Raw genomic sequence first — 20,344 nt, forward strand, 5'->3', positions numbered from 1 at the left:
GCTTAGCAAATATTCTGCAATATCCACAGTTTCAGTCTCTGGACTTCGTCTAACCATACGTCAGTTAACTTCAAGGGGTCAGAAATTTGTTTGTCTCCAACTATCAACAAGGACTAGTCATTTTTGAAAGCAGCGCGCTCTTCCTCCTTTGTAGGCACCAACGGTAGTTTCTGTAACAATGCAGCACACGCAAGCACAGCCAGCTCTTCTTTCCATTTCTGTCCACTGCCGTACGTAGTCCTGGTTGTAACAGGCAATCTGCGGAGCTTACAAAAACGCTTTAAATCGTCAACTTTCCAGCGGTTGAAATTATCCAAATCACAGCACTCCACGCTGCTTTCTGCCAGCATAGCTTGTGGGATGGTAGTCAAATAATTTAGCCTACCCATAATGCACCGCACGGCCTGAGTTGCGCACTTCACTTATTAGTAACAGCTACAGGCATATCTTCTGGGTCCAAAATTGGCTTAAAAGTAATGTATCTCTCTTTGTTTACATCCATAAATGCTGGCTGTAGGCATACAGACTATCCCATGATGCACTGCGCAAGGGCTACATCTGGGCATGTGCAATGGTGCATGCAATCTCCCGTTTGTGAATGTAAAGCACACTTTAAAGAATATGAGTGAACAGAAGTAGCTACAAGAGATGATAACTGGTCTCAAGTCTTTGGGAAGGAGAATCACTACCCTCAACACTTTGTAAAATGTGTGCAAAAATTAATTTCTTCAATTAATTTGACACTGAGCAATGTGGCAAATTTTATGCAATTATTTTCAGTCGCAGAGGTCCAAAGAGAAGCTGTTCCTATAGCAATTTTTTCCCCACATCATTGGAATCAGTGTGTTATTAAAAACAACAAATTAAACTGATTTTATGTGCATACCCAGTCCACGGTGCAGAAATTGACTGCTTCAGCAAAGTTGAAGCCTTGATTGAAGCCACTGTGGTAGGATCTGGGAAAGGTGATGACAAACTCACCAGCACACTGGTTTGTTCTGTAGATCTAAAACAAGGCAACAAAAGACAAGGCAAGCGTGATTTGTGTCCTCTTTAGAGGACAATCAGCTCCTTGTTGCATCACAGCTGGTGGACAAGAGAGGGAACATATCAGCACATGAAAAAAAGGTAGCTAAAGACATACTGGGACTCCATAGGACATCAGTGTATTGGGGTTCATGATGGTGACCAGCTGGTGGAGGAGATCAGGCTGAGACTCGAATAGCTCTGGGGCAAGTTTCTTCATCACTTCCTCCAGCTGTTCTGCAGCAGAACCAGGAGCTCCATACCATGTTTTGGGTTCCCCCCTTGTAATGAATAACAACAGAAACAGAGGATAAGCTTGAGATTTGCTTGTTACATAAAGTTGAGGAGCAAACAATATTTATGACTGTCAACACAACAAAACTGCTCCTCAGAAAGGCTGAGCTTTACTCTAATCAGAACATTTCTTTTGTTACCAGTGCAGGTAGTTGATGGAGTAGCTCCAATGATCCTCAATATGCCAGCAGAAGGAGGAGAAACACATTCCAATATAAAGCCATGGCAATGTCATTCCACAGATGTCAGCTGTCACATGTGTCAGTACAGAGGAGTTCATCATCGCTAGGTTGTTGAGGTTCCAGCCACATTTGAGATATTTCTGCAAGAGATGTCACATACAGAATGCCGATCAGTATCATAGGGATTGTGTAAAATGTACGTTACTGTTCCACAAACAGTTCTGAATGCCTTATTTCAAAGATTTTATTTGCACAATCTTAGGTGTACTTTGACATGTTTACCTCATCAGCTGGAGAAACCTTAACTTTTCCATTTGGAACAGGAAACCCACTCCCAAACTCCTTTGAGGCTATATCTGCTCCATATTCCACTGTAACATCTTCTTCGATGGCTCCCACCAAACGCCAGAACTCTTTCTCCACCAGCTCTGTGGGTACCATCTGCAGCAAAGACAAACACATTTATACACACCTACGGTCAATTTAGAGTCATCGGGAGGAAGCTTGAGCTCTCGGAGGGAACCCAGGCTAATGCAGGGAGAACATGCAAACTTCACATAGAAAGGACTAGGTGGGAAGTGATCCCACAACCTTCCTGCTGTGAGTAAACAGTGGTAACCACAAAGCTGCCTTGCTGCCCCATTAAAATAAAAAAAAAAAAAAAAAACAAACAAAACAAAACAACAAAAAAAAACAAACAATGAAACTGGATGTTGTGGAAAAATATGGATCTGACCACGGTGAAAAATAATATCTAGCATGTTGCTCGTGGGGATCCACGGACTCTAGACTGGGTAGTGTTTACAAAATAGGTAGCTGACATTTTTCAAGGGTGGTAATAAATTAAGCAAAGCTTATACAACCCCTGGCAAAAATTTTGGAATCACCGGCCTCGGAGGATGTTCATTCAGTTATTTAATTTTGTAGAAAAAAAGCATGTCACAGACATGACACAAAACTAAAGTCATTTCAAATGGCAACTTTCTGGCTTTAAGAAACACTATAAGAAATCAGGAAAAAAAATACTGGCAGTCAGTAACGGTTACTTTTTTAGACCAAGCAGAGGGGAAAAAATATGGAATCACTCAATTCTGAGGAAAAAATTATGGAATCATGAAAAACAAAAGAACGCTCTAACACATCACTAGTATTTTGTTGCACCACCTCTGGCTTTTATAACAGCTTGCAGTCTCTGAGACATGGACTTAATAAGTGACAAACAGTACTCTTCATCAATGTGGCTCCAACTTTCTCTGACTGTTGTTGCCAGATCAGCTTTGCAGGTTGGAGCCTTGTTATGGACCATTTTCTTCAACTTCCACCAAAGATTTTCAATTGGATTAAGATCCGGACTATTTGCAGGCGATGACATTGACCCTATGTGTCTTTTGGAAGGAATGTTTTCACAGTTTTTGCTCTATGGCAAGATGCATTATCATCTTGAAAAATGATTTCATCATTCCCAAACATCCTTTCAATTGATGGGATAAGAAAAGTGTCCAAAATATCAACGTAAACTTGTGCATTTATTGATGATGTAATGACAGCCATCTCCCCAGTGCCTTTACCTGACATGCAGCCCCATATCATCAATGACTGTGGAAATTTACATGTTCTCTTCAGGCAGTCATCTTTATAAATCTCATTGGAACGGCACCAAACAAAAGTTCCAGCATCATCACCTTGCCCAATGCAGATTCGAGATTCATCACTGAATATGACTTTCATCCAGTCATCCACAGTCCACGATTGCTTTTCCTTAGCCCATTGTAACCTTGTTTTTTTCTGTTTAGGTGTTAATGATGGCTTTCGTTTAGATTTTCTGTATGTAAATCCCATTTCCTTTAGGCGGTTTCTTACAGTTCGGTCACAGACATTGACTCCAGTTTCCTCCCATTCGTTCCTCATTTGTTTTGTTGTGCATTTTCAATTTTTGAGACATATTGCTTTAAGTTTTCTGTCTTGATGCTTTGATGTCTTCCTTGGTCTACCAGTATGTTTGCCTTTAACAGCCTTCCCATGTTGTTTGTATTTGGTCCAGAGTTTAGACACAGCTGACTGTGAACAACCAACATCTTTTGCAACATTGCGTGATGATTTACCCTCTTAAGAGTTTGATCATCCTCTCCTTTGTTTTAATTGACATCTCTCGTGTTGGAGCCATGATTCATGTCAGTCCACTTGGTGCAACAGCTATCCAAGGTGTGATCACTCCTTTTTAGATGCAGACTAATGAGCAAATCTGATTTGATGCAGGTGTTAGTTTTGGGGATGAAAATTTACAGGGTGATTCCATAATTTATTCCTCAGAATTGAGTGAGTCCATATTTTTTTCCCTCTGCTTGGTCTAAAAAAGTAACCGTTACTGACTGCCACAATTTTTTTTCCTGATTTCGTATAGTGTTTCTTAAAGCCAGAAAGTTGCCATTTGAAATGACTTTAGTTTTGTGTCATGTCTGTAATGTGCTTTTTTTCTACAAAATTAAATAACTGAATGAACATCCTCAGAGGCCGGTGATTCCATAATTTTTGCCAGGGGTTGTATAATGAGTTGGAATGGCGTGTAAGTCCAGAATGTTTTTAGAACCTTACACCTTAGCATTTTTTAGAAGAGGAACTAAACCCTTTTATTTTCTGTAAATTATGTAATTTTTAATGTTAATTTACTGTAACAATGTATTTATAAATTATTTAGGTTGTTGTTATCATATACACACCATTATTATTATTTTATTTAATTTTTACTTCTATTTTGTCATTTGATTTTTAAATGGACCACAATGGAAATAAGTGTTTCCACTTTCTTGTGTCATCCATGCATTTTTTAAGTATTTACAATTACATGCCTTTACACTCACTCTTTTAATATAAAGATGATTTACTGCCTCCTGCTGGAATGGTGTGCGAGTCCAAAATGTAATTCGCAACGTTAGATAATATTTGTAGCTTCCCCAAAACTATTAGTCCTATCAGTGTCTGTTTTGGCGCCGTTCATCCTTAACCCAAAATACATAAGCACACCAAATAGCAAATGTCAGCTGTGCTCCGTTTGTCCCTAATCAAAGTCGCACGTACGCACGCATGCATGCATGCACAGCACAGCTGATCTAAGTAGGTGCTTTGAATTTGACAAAGACAGTGGCTGAAGACATTAAAACCACTACACATTTTACTCATGGTACCAACATGAAACTTAAGTCACTCATGTTAAGAGCAACACTGAGCTACAAAAACACAATAAACCCATAACACTAACAGCACTGTTAAGCAAACACAAACCACAATAACAATATTTAAAACCTCAAAACCCCAAACTCCCATGGTGCATTGCAGCACAGAAGCCATTGTTTATTGGTTAGCTAAAATTGCTAATTTCTCCAAAAATATTTGTCCTATCAACTTTTCATTGTCAGAGCATTCATCCTTGACCCAAAATACATAAGCATGCCAAATGGCAAATGTCAGCTCTCCCCGGGCTTTGCATGATCGAAGACATACACACACGCACACAGAGGCCACTTGGCTATTACAATACGGATAGTAAAAATATAATAAACAAGTTTCTGAGAGAAAATGATCTTAGGATTGTCTTTCATTTTGAAGCTTCAAAAGCAGAGTTCAGCAGGTCTGGAGGGAAAGTGCAGAAAGTGAGAAGCAAGCAAAAACTGTGGCTGATACATTTTTATAACAGGCGGCAAGTAAATCCCGTGGGTGGGGCCGAAACCATTGAGACGAAGCTTAAACAGGAGTTTCAGTTTACTGGAAAACAGATTGATACAGTCCTGTGAGGCGCTTCACACAGTCGACAATAGCTTGATACATTTTAAGGAGTAAGATTACGTGTAACACAAAAATTATATGTGCAAAGCTGTGTTTTTCAGAGCAGTAAGCCGAGGTCAACTTCAGCAAACGGTTTAAGTTTGTAAAATAAACAGTGATACAATAGAAATCTCCCACAGTGAGTGGTTCTGGGATTCTGCGGTCACACGAAGACAATGAGCAGGCCAAATGAGTTCACATACAGTGGGGTAAAAAAGTATTTAATCAGTCCCTGATTGTGCAAGTTCTTCTACTTAGAAAGATGACAGAGGTCTGTAACTTTCATCATAGGTACACTTCAACTATGAGAGACAAAATGAGAAAAAAAAAATTCCAGGAATTCACATTGTAGGATTTTTTAAGAATTTATTTCTAAATTATGGTGGAAAATATGTATTTGGTCAATAAAAAAGTTCAACTCAATACTTTGTAACATAATCTTTGTTGGCAATGACAGAGGTCAAACGTTTCCTGTAAGTATTTAGCAGGTTTGCACACACTGTAGCTGGTATTTTGGCCCATACCTCCATGCAGATCTCCTCTAGAGCAGTGATGTTTTGGGGCTGTCACTGGGCAACATGGACTTTCAACTCCCTCCACAAATTTTCTATGGGGTTGAGGACTGGAGACTGGCTAGGCCACTCCAGGACTTTGAAATGCTTTTTACGGAGCCACTCCTTCGTTGCCCGAGCAGTGTGTTTGGGATTATTGTCATGCTGGAAGACCCAGCCATGTTGCATCTTCAATGCTCTCACTGATGGAAGGAGGTTTTGGCTTAAAATCTCATGATACGTGGCCCCGTTCATTCTTCCCTTAACACGGATCAGTCGTCCTGTCCCCTTTGCAGAAAAACAGCCCCAAAGCATGAGTTTCCACCCCCATGCTTCATAGTAGGTATGGTGTTCTTGGGATGCAACTCAGCATTCATCTTCCTCAAAACATGACTAGTTGAGTTTTTACCAAAAAGTTCTATTTTGGTTTCATCTGACCACATGATATTCTCCCAGTCCTCTTCTGGATCACCCATATGCTCTCTGGCAAACTTTAGACGGGTGTGGATGCGTACTGGCTTAAGCAGGGGGACACGCCTGACACTACAGGATTTCAGTCCCTCTCTGCGTAGTGTGTAGCCTTTGTTACTTTGGTCCCAGCTCTCTGCAGGTCCTTCATCAGGTCCCTCCGTGTAGTTCTGGGATTTCTGTTCACCGTTCTCATGATCATTTTGACCCCACGGGATGACATCTTGTGTGGAGCCCCAGATCGAGGGAGATTATCAATGGTCTTGTATGTCTTCCATTTTCTTACAATTGCTCCCACAGTTGATTTATTCACACCAACCTGCTTGACTATTGTAGATTCACTCTTCCCAGCCTGGTGCACATCTACAATTTTCTTCTTGGTGTCCTTCGACAGCTCTTTGGTCTTGGCCATAGTTGAGTTTGGAGTCTGACTGTTTGAGGCTGTGGATAGGTGTCTTTTATACAGATAACGAGTTCAAACAGATGCCATTAATACAGGTAACAGGTGGAGGACAGAAGAGCTTCATAAAGAAGAAGTTACAGGTCTGTGAGAGCCAGAAATCTTGCTTGTTTATTACTGACCAAATACTTATTTTCCACCATAATTTACAAATAAATTCTTTAAAAATCCTACAATGTGATTTCCTGGAATTTTTTTCCTCATTTTGTCTTTCACAGTTGAAGTGTACCTATGATGAAAATCACAGACCTCTGTCATCTTTCTAAGTAGGAGAACGTGCACAATCAGGGACTGACTAAATACTTTTTTACCCCACTGTACATACAGTTTAAATGTATAAAGTGTAAAAACATATAAATTACCATTACACTGGCGATACAGAAACTGTAAGAAACCATTTCTACTTACATGAACTGGCATGTTGAAGTAATCAGATTTGAATGCGTCAGCCATTTGTCCAAAAGCACGTAAGGAATAGTCTCTGTATGCCTGTTCAAAGCCAAAAGCCTCGTGTGGCTTGTTGCATTCCTATACATCAAATAAAAAAAAGAATATTAAATTGGTCATTTTTATACCGACTGGATAACTTTCCTATGCTCCTGTTTTAAGAGTAGAAACACTCAGTCAATCACACAATACAGTTCTCCATCACCTGAGCCAGACACTTTGGGCACCTCCAGTCTCCCTTTGGGACGTCCTGCAGAGGAGGGATCAGACAGAAGGTGTGGTAGCTGTCATCACAGCCATCACACAATAACAGACGGTCTTCATCTCCACCACTGCTACAGACCAGACACACAACCAGATCCATCTGCAGAACATGAGAGCAAAGCAGTTCCTAGTTTGTTTTTTTAAATTCTTTATTTTGGTTTTCAGACAACAGAGAATATTTACATTGCTTTTTAGATAGAAGTCTGTTCAGTTTCCTCTGTAGTCCTCAATTTTAAACAGTAAACATAAAATATAACATGGGAGAGATACTGATTGTAAAACGACAACAATAAATGTGCCTACCGGCCTATCAAAGAGAGATTTGAAGAGAGAGATACAGAAATTTAAAGAAAATAAAGAAATAATAACTTGAGTTAAAAAATACTAAAACAAGACAGCATCATACGGTTCTTGGACTGTCACCTCCACAAAGTCCGCTCGTAGAAGTTTCACATATTTTACCCACTTTCTCCAATATTCAATAAAAGCATCCTTCTGTAAATGTAAACAAAAAGTCATCATTTCCATAACATAAAGATCATTCACAATATTAATCCACTCTTGTATTGTGGGGAGTTCAGGAAGCAGCCACTTTCTAGAGGTTTTGTACAGGCTGAGATCAGTATGCTGAACATATATTTATCACTTCTTGCCTGAAAAACAAGTCTCAGAAGTAGTGAAGTACAACCCCTGGCAAAAATTATGGAATCACCGGCCTCGGAGGATGTTCATTCAGTTGTTTAATTTTGTAGAAAAAAAGCAGATCACAGACATGACACAAAACTAAAGTCATTTCAAATGGCAACTTTCTGGCTTTAAGAAACACTATAAGAAATCAGGAAAAAAAAAAATTGTGGCAGTCAGTAACGGTTACTTTTTTAGACCAAGCAGAGGGGAAAAAAATATGGAATCACTCAATTCTGAGGAAAAAATTATGGAATCATGAAAAACAAAAGAACGCTCCAACACATCACTAGTATTTTGTTGCACCACCTCTGGCTTTTATAACAGCTTGCAGTCTCTGAGGCATGGACTTAATGAGTGACAAACAGTACTCTTCATCAATCTGGCTCCAACTTTCTCTGATTGCTGTTGCCAGATCAGTTTTGCAGGCTGGAGCCTTGTCATGGACCATTTTCTTCAACTTCCACCAAAGATTTTCAATTGGATTAAGATCCGGACTATTTGCAGGCCATGACATTGACCCTATGTGTCTTTTTGCAAGGAATGTTTTCACAGATTTTGTTCTATGGCAAGATGCATTATCATCTTGAAAAATGATTTCATCATCCCAAAACATCTTTTCAATTGATGGGATAAGAAAAGTGTCCAAAATATCAACGTAAACTTGTGCATTTATTGATGATGTAATGACAGCCATCTCCCCAGTGCCTTTACCTGACATGCAGCCCCATATCATCAATGACTGTGGAAATTTACATGTTCTCTTCAGGCAGTTATCTTTATAAATCTCATTGGAACGGCACCAAACAAAAGTTCCAGCATCATCACCTTGCCCAATGCAGATTCGAGATTCATCACTGAATATGACTTTCATCCAGTCATCAACAGTCCATGATTGCTTTTCCTTAGCCCATTGTAACCTTGTTTTTTTCTGTTTAGGTGTTAATGATGGCTTTCGTTTAGCTTTTCTGTATGTAAATCCCATTTCCTTTAGGCGGTTTCTTACAGTTCGGTCACAGACGTTGACTCCAGTTTCCTCCTATTCGTTCCTCATTTGTTTTGGTGTGCATTTTCGATTTTTGAGACATATTGCTTTAGGTTTTCTGTCTTGACGCTTTGATGTCTTCCTTGGTCTACCAGTATGTTTGCCTTTAACAACCTTCCCATGTTGTTTGTATTTGGTCCAGAGTTTAGACACAGCTGACTGTGAACAACCAACATCTTTTGCAACATTGTGTGATGATTTACCCTCTTTTAAGAGTTTGATAATCCTCTCCTGTTTCAAATGACATCTCTCGTGTTGGAGTCATGATTCATGTCAGTCCACTTGGTGCAACAGCTCTTCAAGGTGTGATCACTCCTTTTTAGATGCAGTCTTACGAGCAGATCTGATTTGATGCAGGTGTTAGTTTTGGGGATGAAAATTTACAGGGTGATTCCATAATTTATTCTTCAGAATTGAGTGATTCCATATTTTTTTCCCTCTGCTTGGTCTAAAAAGTAACCATTATTGACTGCCACAGTTATTTTTCCTGATTTCTTATAGTGTTTCTTAAAGCCAGAAAGTTGCCATTTGAAATGACTTTAGTTTTGTGTCATGTCTGTGATGTACTTTTTTCCTATAAAATTAAACAACTGAATGAACATACTCCGAGGCCGGTGATTCCATAATTATTGCCAGGGGTTGTAAAATGTAGAGGCAAGTCAATGTTCCGAATGTTTTTTTAGTGTTTTATGGACCTCCATCCAAAATGGTTGTATTACTGGGCACTCCCAGAAAATATGCCAGTGGTCTGCTTCCTGACACCCACACTGTCTCCAACATTCACTATCCCCTCGTGCAAAGTGTGCTTTCTCCCTAGGTGTGATTAAAAAAAAAAAAAAAATGAACACACCAAATTCCCTCCACATTTGGGAGTTTGTGCATCTCCATACAAAATTCCACATACCTGACCATTCTTCCTTTGATATTGAGAGATTTTGGAAATAACTCCCGTGTTTGAAGCATTTTGATAAGCATCTGTAAATAATCACAGTATTGGATCCTATAGATTTGTTTTGTTTCTTATATTACAATCAAAATAGTTGTGAATCTGAAGATATCTATAAAAATCACTTTTCTCAAGACCATATTTTCTTTTCAAGTATTCAAAGTCTTTAAATTGGCCTTTTTCTGTTAAGGAGAAGAAGGTTTTATTCCTTTTGTGATCCATGATTTGAATCACTGATCCATCTTGTTAGGTTTAAAACCAGGGTCAAAGGCGCACCATTGAATTATTTCATTTTATATTTGTCTTTTATTGTCTTCAAGGTTTTAAATTGAGCTTCTATTAAAGGATTTTTCACAGTATCTAGAAGTCCTCCAAGATTTTTTTGAGCTATTAGCAGTTCCCATTTTTAAGAATAAGAAAGAACTTTATCAATCCTGACGAAAATTATTTTGCCAGAGTGCCGAAACAGTAAACACTGCCTTTTGTTTTGTTTGTTTTTTACAATGAGAAAAATTAGTACAAGATGTTTATATGTTTATGCAAAATGACTGAAGACACTTGCACAAGATGTTTGACAGTATTACACAAAGCTCTGAGTAGCTGAAAATTCTTATCGTTACATATTCGTCTTACAGAAGGGGAGGAGTTATACAGTCTCATTGCCACAGGCAGGAAAAACCTCCCGTGGCCTTCTGTGGTGCACCTTGGTGGTCACAGCCTTTGGCTGAGACATCAGTGTGGACATCAGTGTGGCATGCAGGGGATGGAAGGTGTTGACCCGGTTGGTGAGCAGTTTTCTCAACATCCTCCTCTCTGACACCTCCACCACAGACTCCAGTTTCACTCCCAGGACATAGCCAGCTCTCCTGATGAGCCTGTTGAGCTTGTTCATGTCAGCTGCCTTAAGCCTGCTGCCCCAACACACTACAGCGTAGAAGATGACGAGTGACCGAGTGATAAAACATCTGCAAAATATTTTTGCAGACGTTGAAAGATTTTTCAATTTATTTTAATTTAATTTATATAGCACCAAATCACAACAGAGTTGCCTTAAAGTGCTTCACACAGGTAAGATCTAACCTTACTAACCCCCAGAGCAACAGTGGTAAGGAAAAACTCCCTCTGAGGAAGAAACCTCAAGCAGACCAGACCCGAGGAGAGGGGTGGGCCATGCTACAACATAAATTACAGAACAATTCACAGAACAATTCACGGATGAATATACAAGAAATGCTATTGGTGCACACTGGGACAGGAAGCCATGAAGGGATGCCAAAATGGGTATAGTGTGGTTGTACTTTCTACTTCGTGTCAAAAGTCTGGCTGCAGCATTTTGAACCAATTGGAGACCCCTAATGCTAGACTGTGGTAAACCAGAAAATAGAACATTGCAGTAGTCCAATCTAGAAGAGATAAATGCATGGATCAGGATCTCAGCATCAGCCATAGACAGGATGGGACGAATCTTCGCTATATTTCGCAGGTGGAAGAAAGCAGTCCTAGTAATATTTCTAATGTGGAGGCCAAAGGACAACGAAGGATCAAAAATTGCCCCAAAGGTTCCTCACTTTGTCAGTATGATGTATGACACACGAGCCGAGGCTGAGCGTTAACTGGTCAAATCGATGCCGATGTCTCACTGGACCAAGAACCATCATTTCAGTCTTATCAGAGTTTAAAAGTAGGAAGTTTTTAGACATCCAACTTCTCACTGCTGCAAGGCAATCTTCTAAGGATTTTATGTGAACGAGATTACCAGCAGTTATCGGCATGTATAACTGAGTATCATCTGCATAGCAGTGAAAGGTAATCCCAAAACGCTGCAATATGTGCCCAAGGGGTGCTATATAAAGGGAGAAAAGCAGGGGGCCTAAGACAGACCCCTGTGGAAGCTCAAATTTCATGTCACTAAGGTTAGAGGTAGTGTTACTGTACAAAACACAGTGAGAACGACTGGTTAAGTATGACGTCAGCCATGCTAGGGCACTCCCAGTACTCCCAAAATGATTTTCCATCCTATCAAGTACAATATGATGATCCACTGTATCAAATGCAGTACTGAGATCTAACAGCAACAGAAACGTAATGGTGTCCGAATCCATTGTAAGCAGAAGATCATTCACCACTTTAGTGAGAGCTGTCTCTGTGGAATGATATTTTCTAAAAGCAGACTGCAGTGGCTCAAAGAGATTATTCTCAGTAAGATAGTCTACGAGCTGCCGTGATACCACTTTTTCCAGAATTTTAGAGAAAAATGATAGATTTGATATTGACCGATAGTTTGTCAATACACTAGGGTCAAGATTAGGTTTCTTAAGTAATGGTTTAATCACTGCAGATTTGAAACATTTAGGAACAGATCCAGAAGTTAAAGAAAGATTAATCATTTCCAGCACAGTTGGCCCAAGAGTGGGCCACAGGTCCTTAAACAGTTTTGTTGGTATAGGATCAAATAAACAGGTTGTGCTTTTTGTTGACATTACGAGTTTTGTCAGCATGCCTAGTGAGATACTATCAAATTCTGTAAATCTAGGTAATACCTCAGTAGCGGCGCCCACCTCAATGGCAGGGTGTAGTTGCTGGGTTAAGGCATGCCGGGATACGTTTAACCTGATGTCTTCTATTTTCTTCCCAAAGTAATCCAGGAAAACTTGTGCTGTAAAAGGAGAGCGAACTACAGGTGGTTGTCCATGCATAAGTGTTGCCACCGTGTCGAACAAGAACTTTTGAGTTATGCTTGTTTTTGTTGATCAAATCAGAGTAGTAGGTAAGATCTAAGCCTGCTGAGGAAGTAAATGGTAAATGGACTGCATTTATATAGCACTTTTCCATCTGCATCAGACGCTCAAAGCACTTTACAATTATGCCTCACATTCACCCCGATGTCAGGTTGCTGCCATACAAGGCGCTCACTACACACCGGGAGCAATAGGGGATTAAAGGCCTTGCCCAAGGGCCCTTAGTGATTTTCCAGTCAGGCGGGGATTTGAACCCATGATCTTCTGGACTCAACTCCAACACATTAACCACTAGACCATCACCTCCCCTAAAGGAAGTACACAGCATCTGTGTTTGCAGTCCAGTCTAGTTTGTTGCCATTGTGGACACCCAGGTACTTGTAGTAGCCCACAATGTCCACCTCAGTTCCATTAATGGTAACTACACTCAACAAAAATATAAACGCAACACTTTTGGTTTTGCTCCCATTTTGTATGAGATGAACTCAAAGATCTAAAACTTTTTCCACATACACAATATCACCATTTCCCTTAAATATTGTTCACAAACCAGTCTAAATCTGTGATAGTGAGCACTTCTCCTTTGCTGAGATAATCCATCCCACCTCACAGGTGTGCCATATCAAGATGCTGATTAGACACCATGATTAGTGCACAGGTGTGCCTTAGACTGCCCACAATAAAAGGCCACTCTGAAAGGTGCAGTTTTGTTTTATTGGGGGGGATACCAGTCAGTATCTGGTGTGACCACCATTTGCCTCATGCAGTGCAAAACATCTCCTTCGCATAGAGTTGATCAGGTTGTCAGTTGTGGTCTGTGGAATGTTGGTCTACTCACTACAGAGTCTGGAATGTTGTCGTGCAGCCATGTCCCGTGAAGCACAGGACTGAGCCCTCACAAAACACACTGTCTCTCTTCACAAGTGAAGTTAATTTGTCCATTTTGTTCACCAATGATCTTATGTACCTCATAACAATGGAAGGAAGATACGGCCGATATTTCCTCTCCAGCTTTGCTCTTTCATCAAAAAGATGTTATAGAGCTTCTCCCAAACTGACAAGGAATATTAAAATTACAGAGGAAACCCAAGTAATACAAAATTTAGGTAATTTACCAACTTTAAAATCAACTTCTTACACCTGGTATTTTTGATTTTTAAAAATGTTTAGAATTTGTTCATATTTGTTGCTTTCTGCCTGCGACAGACTGGTGTCCTGTCCAGGGTGTACTCTGCCTCGTGCCCTGTGACATGCACACACTGTTTTTCCCCTCAATAAATACAATAAACACATTATACAGTATACAAATCTATTCTAAATAGCCTCTAAGGAGAGAGGGAAAAAAAAGCATAAAAAGAATGCAAAACCTGAACATAAAAGGTACATAAAAGGGTGGTGGGGAGCGGGGGTGTAGTCTTGATTCTGGGGGGTTTGGGGTGCTCCCCCAGAAGATTTTTAAAAGAGCAAATCAAATTTAGTGTATTCTGGTGAATTTTAATGGCTATGAAGCCCTCTGAAACAAAGAAAAGTCACTTCAAATTGTGAAGTAAAAACACAGTATTGATTAAGGGATGTCTGGGGGTACTCCCCCAGAAACTTTTTAAAAGAGCAAGTCAAATTTTGTATATTCTCCCTTCTCATCAAACCATGCCCATCTCCATCTATTTTTAACGCTTTTGTCGATGTTTCCAACGTTGGCACCTTGCTCTACAAACAATGAGTCCATGTTGATATCGTGTTATATGCTAGCTAGCTATTCTGTAAGTCGGATATCGGTCACGTGATCTGCAGCGTGTCACGTCCCCATTTTTAAGTCAGTGAAAAGGAAGGGTAATTCTTTGTCTTCTGTAGTATTTTGATCAGTTCTCATCCGGTAAATGTGCCAAAAGGGTGCTGTGTTGCTGGCTGTACAGTCAATAAAATACAAACTTAGGGCCTAAAGCAATTGACGTTCTGCTGTGCACAAAGTAACACTGTCACTCATTTTGAAAACGCATGCGCACTGAGAAACTCAAAACTGGCTTATTCACATTTAATCGGTAAAATGCTCTCACTTGTAAAACAAACATGGTGTACTGCAAGTTAAACTTTGTCAAACCCATTTAAAGATATCAATCGTGACTCACCTTTTTGTGGATTAAAGTTGCTAACTAGGACTCTTGGTGCGATCAAGAAACAAGGCTCGTCTGCCGTGTCCCACCGGAGGTTTTATTTGTTCTTAATTAACATGGCTTTTCTGAGGGGCAGCCAACTCTCAGACCCGGACTGAATTATTAATATCTGCCACTTTGCCAGTTCATCAAGTGAAGTTAAAAATAATGTCCACTGTTTTGTGGGATGTGACTCGTTCCTTCAAATGCTGCCAGTGGTACCGGTGTCATGTCGACTCACTGACAAGCTGAAGTTACGGCCCCTCGTGAAAAAAAGGAAAGAAAAAATATATCTTTCATGTGTGGTTTTTGTGGAACTTCACTGATTAAGCGCTTTTCTTCCAAGTGACTCATTCTCTGCTGCAGCCACAGTCTGTTACCGGCTGGGCGTCGGTCTTCCGGGCTGCAGGTCCCACTGATAAAAACCTCTCTCTCTCCCTCTCTACTGGACTCGCTCCTGCTGCTCTTTCGGCTCGGTTCCGAATGTCCATGCCATGGCAATTATAAAACAATAACATCACGCCGACTTAGTGGATTAGTTTTAATCAGATTCGCCAAAACACAAACAGTAAAAAGGGTCACCTGCTCTACTTGGGGAAGGTCTGCCAATGTTCCCATGAAGACAGGGAGGAGAAGGACCGTGGCTCATGGCAAACAGTAAACAGAGCGGAGAGAAGTGACAAGTCACACGGTCCCTTCCTCCGCGGTGCAGCGCCATCCACGCTGACATTGCTGCTACTTTGATTAGCACAGAATGGGATGTTGCTTTGACAGTGAGAGTATCATATTTCAGCCCCAAAACAAGCATGACACCACGTGCGCGTGCATATGTGTGGTTAAATTAGTCAAATGATGGTAATCGGTCGTGGTGACAGAGAACTTTAATCCACGCCCTATGACTGCTGGGGTAGGTTCCACCCCCCTGTGATCCTTAATTGGGCAGCACATTCTAGTTTGAGGGCGGGCGCTAAATGGATAAAATATGATGCATATGACATGATTTCTCTACTTCTGGGGACAGAAACACAGCATTTTTTTCTGAGTTTTTGGGCAAATTACATGCAAACAAAGCGAAAAGAGTGACAATGTGGTGGAACGTGGACATGGTTGTGGTTTGTTTATGACCAGGAGCTCAAATGTGTCAAGGCGACTGGGCAGGCGAGAGAACATAATTACTCTGGTTAGCTGTGTAGGCTAACACTTACTGACACATCCTCTCCTATTTGGATCGTCTTCCCTTCTCCACTGGGAACCCAAAAAAAAAACAAACAAAAAAAAACCCTGCAGTTTTCACAACTGTTTCAGTGACTGCAGCCAAAAACAAAACAGTACATCATTTTCCCATTAGAATTGACACTGTTTGTGGGAATCCCCGGGCAGAGTGTGTGAGTGTCAGCTCTAACCATTCGGAGGATGGGGGTTTCAACGGAAACCATTTTAAACCAGCATGTCTTAAACTGGCAGGTCAGCTAGGTGACAGCGAGTATGCTTTTAAGTTTACTGAGCTGGGCTGAATGGTTTGTGCTGAAACTCCCACACTCTACCCAGGGATTTTCTGCCATGTTCATGCTGGCTATCCCCATATATGGTCAAATCCCATGATATCATGTAGGGGTTCAAACGAGACTGTGGTGCCTTCTTAAATCCAGAATCCAGATGTCCATCATTTCCTTCTGTGATTTTACCCCTTTTAGGCAATACACCTACTCATGTTTAGTTAGGGCCCGAGCACGAAAAAGTCCTACAAGGAACCTATTGTAATTGTGTTGTTTATTATTATTATTATTGTTAAGGCCCGAGCAGAAAAAAGTCCTACAAGGAACCTATTGTAATTGTGTTGTTTTTTATTATTATTATTATTATTATTATTAGGGCCCGAGTAGGAAAAAGTCCTACGAGGACCCTACTGCAATTGTGCAGTTTATTTTTATTTATTATTATTCACACTTTTCAAATCCAAATTTCAGCCCTTTCCCACGCTCAAAAAAAAAAAAAAAAAAGAAAAACTCACCAAACTTTGCAAAGTCGTCCGGCCGGATCCGAAATTTGACATTTTGGTGGTTGCGCCCATGCTTGCAGCAAAAAGAAGAAATAGTGCCCAGCAGAAATTTTCAAAAAAACAAAACAAAAAACAAAACAACAAAAAAAAAAACGCTCTGCTTTGGGGTTTTTTGTTGCAGCCTCATGAAATTCGGTACATATATTTACCATGCTGGGACACACAAAAAAAGTCTCAACGTCATGAAGAAATGTCAACAGAAAGTCGGCCATTTTGATTTTAAATATAAATTCTGAGTAGAGAAGCTTGAATCTTTGACTGGACTGGGTTGCTTGACGCGAGGACGTTTCGCTTCAAATTGCAGAAGCTTCCTCAGCTAAAATTCTTGTTCTGGTGGTCTGACTTCTGTCTTGACTCTTGTAGAGAAGAATAATCAAGAAGTCACAAAAGCTGAAGTTTTAAACCTAACAAGACCCCTCCTACCGTGAGGCAGACTGCTATAGGCCAGTGACTAAACAATAGCTCTAATTAGCACCTATTGTGCTCTAATTAGCACCCTCCTAATGACAGGGCAGCTGTCCCTCCTAATGATGGGACGGACCCTCTCTTGATGGCACCCTTGATGACTATGCTGATGACGTGAATGACTCATTACCATGAACAAAAGACTGAAACTGCTTTGACCTGGGTACCCCATTGTAAACAGGGGATAAAGCGTGTCTCAGACCCCCTCCCCGGTTAAAGCTGGGTTTCAAATGTTTCACAAAGAATGCCTCCTTGACCCCTCTCTCAAACCATTTCTTCTCTCTGGCTAATATTTTAACTTCCTTGTCCTCAAACGTGTGGTTAGTGTCTTTAAGGTGGAGATGAACTGCAGACTGAGGTCCATTTGCGCCCTCTCTGCGGTGCTGGTATAGTCTTTTGTGTAAAGGTTGCTTAGTCTCACCTATGTAGTGTTCGTTACAGTTTTCCTGACATCTGATAGAATACACTACATTGCTCTCTTTGTAACTAGGGATCCTGTCCTTAGGGTGAACTAATTTCTGTCTCAAGGTGTTAACCGGTTTAAAGTAAACTGGGATTTTGTGCTGTCTGAAGATCCTCTGTAGTTTTTCCCCTACTCCTGCTAAATAAGGGAGAGACACTCTTCTTCTTATCTCCGTCTCCTGTCTATCTGGTCTCTTTGTTCTCTGGGACTTCTGCACTTTGTCCAGGGACCATCGTGGGTACCCACATACTGTGAGGACTTTCCAGACAAGTTGTTGTTCTTTAGCCCTTCCCTCTGCAGTTGTGGGCACCTGTAGGGCTCTGTGTTGAAGCGTTAAATTCTGAGGTGTTAAATTCTGAGGTATTTTTTGCCATTTTTGGCCATTTCCACTACTTACATTTGAACAAATTCGTCCTAGAGATCTCATACAATCGTCTTCAAATTTGGTACACATCATCATAACCCCATGCTGATCAAAAGTTATCAAAAGAATTTCTGTAGGTCAAAAGGCGTGGCTGCTAGGGTTCCTCAAACTTTGCTGAGCGTTTCAGAGCACGCCGTTTCACTTTTCGGACGGCTGTCATGCCCACATACTTCATCGTAGATCCTTCAAACTTGCTGGACATGATGAGGGCTCCATGCTGAACATCTGCATATATTAACTTCCCACCTAACGCATGTCTTTGTGCGCTCTACCTCCTGCTGTAGGGAAGCGTCATTTACCTTGACAGGATACGGTGGTCCAGCAATGAGGCAGAGGTCTTGAAATGGAAAGCGGGTTTGAATTATGGTTTTGCTTTATAAATCAAATTATTCCAGATAGAATAACTGCATGAATATCAACTCTTAAAATTTACAAAGTGATATATAACACATATCTGTTAATTTTAAAATAATGCACTAATTCTGAAGATTTGAACATTAACACACAGATGCCCAATGGGATTATGGGCAAACTAAGCCTCCGCTCATACTGATTGGTTGATTCATTCAGTCTATGTAAAAATCAACACAAGTGAATCAATGTAACGTGTTGGTGTTTACAAATATATGTGCTTTTGAAAAACGTCATTTTTTCACTTTTATTAAAAAAAAAAAAAAAAAAAAGAAATTTTCAAGATCCCGCTAGACAGCGCTTAAGCACACACGTGATGACATCACAACTCTATCCGGTTAGGGAGACAAGGTTTCTTTCAAAAACAAGAACTGTCAAAAAACTTGAATAACGATGTCAGTCGCACAAAGAAATCAAATAATAGTGAAAACATGTTCATTGCGCCCATTATGCACATTATGCGACGTCATAAGAACGAATCAATCAGTCGCTCCGTGAGGCATCATAATATCCAATCGGTTAGCGGCTCCATGCGGTGTCAAAATGGATCAATCAGTCGCTGGGTGAGGCGTCATAACGTTAAGCCTGGTTCACATGGCAAGATAATTAGGCCGATATTGGACCCGATCTTCCCCTTCCGACAATCTTAAGGACGCGCCGACAATCGTGATGACGCTAAATATAATCTTATCAGATATTCCTGCCGTGTGTAGTGTGTTAAGAGCGTTCTGATCTGCTTAGAAGGATGTGAGGAGGTAAATGAGACATGCAACCAATCAGAAAGCGAGGTGTCTGACCTAGGAATGTTTGTGTTTGAAATCTGTTTATGTGTGTTTTTTTTTAACCATGTGGCTGACACCACACACTGTACAACTAAACCTGTCAGATCTATGTTTTTTTTTTAATCTCCACATGTGTGGTCTCTCAGGTTTTGGAAACATACAGATAATTTAAAAATCCTGCGGTCGACAACACTGTGATATAACCGGTCGCCAGTAGATGGCAGTGTTCTATGCATTTTGATGGCGGTTATATCACACGGCCTGAATCACAATTGAACAGACTTTTCGGCCTTTCGACTTCTTGGCACAACAAAAAAAAAATCCTCAGTGTTGGAAGTCTCACAGGACATGTTGTGGCATGCCCAGCTGTTACACAATTTCTCGGATACTCACTCGACTGAAAAGCCACCGAAAGCCGTCTGAATCTTCTGAATGGTTTCCAACGAGGAGGTGTTTTTTGTTGTGCACCATGAGCAGCTCCGTCCCGACGCGCAAATTCCTCCGCACGTCTTTCATTACAAAATCTCCTGTAACAGTGGAATGTGCCGCAAAAGTGCTGATGTCCACATTTTCTGCGATTTCTCTGGTAGTCACATAACGTCCCGGATCAACACAGCCTTCACTTTGGAATGGAAATGATCTGGTCGTTTCAGCCTGTCGATGGCC

At 40.6% G+C, this 20,344-nt stretch overlaps 1 protein-coding gene across 4 annotated transcripts in view; it reads right to left on the minus strand.

The window, feature by feature from the left end:
- kdm5bb (lysine (K)-specific demethylase 5Bb) overlaps positions 1-20,344 on the minus strand; it is a 60,954-nt gene that overhangs the window by 22,585 nt on the left and 18,025 nt on the right. For all 4 annotated transcript variants that reach the window (XM_034173035.1, XM_034173033.1, XM_034173031.1 and 1 more), the window contains 6 exons: positions 7,453-7,611; positions 7,209-7,328; positions 1,785-1,943; positions 1,461-1,642; positions 1,145-1,307; positions 887-1,006 (listed from right to left, as the gene is read on the minus strand). In XM_034173035.1, the coding sequence (XP_034028926.1) occupies positions 887-1,006; positions 1,145-1,307; positions 1,461-1,642; positions 1,785-1,943; positions 7,209-7,328; positions 7,453-7,611 (903 nt within the window). The remainder of the gene's footprint in view (positions 1-886; positions 1,007-1,144; positions 1,308-1,460; positions 1,643-1,784; positions 1,944-7,208; positions 7,329-7,452; positions 7,612-20,344) is intronic.

This window comes from Thalassophryne amazonica, chromosome 6, assembly GCF_902500255.1.
Source record: "Thalassophryne amazonica chromosome 6, fThaAma1.1, whole genome shotgun sequence".
In the NCBI taxonomy this organism is placed as follows: domain Eukaryota; kingdom Metazoa; phylum Chordata; class Actinopteri; order Batrachoidiformes; family Batrachoididae; genus Thalassophryne; species Thalassophryne amazonica.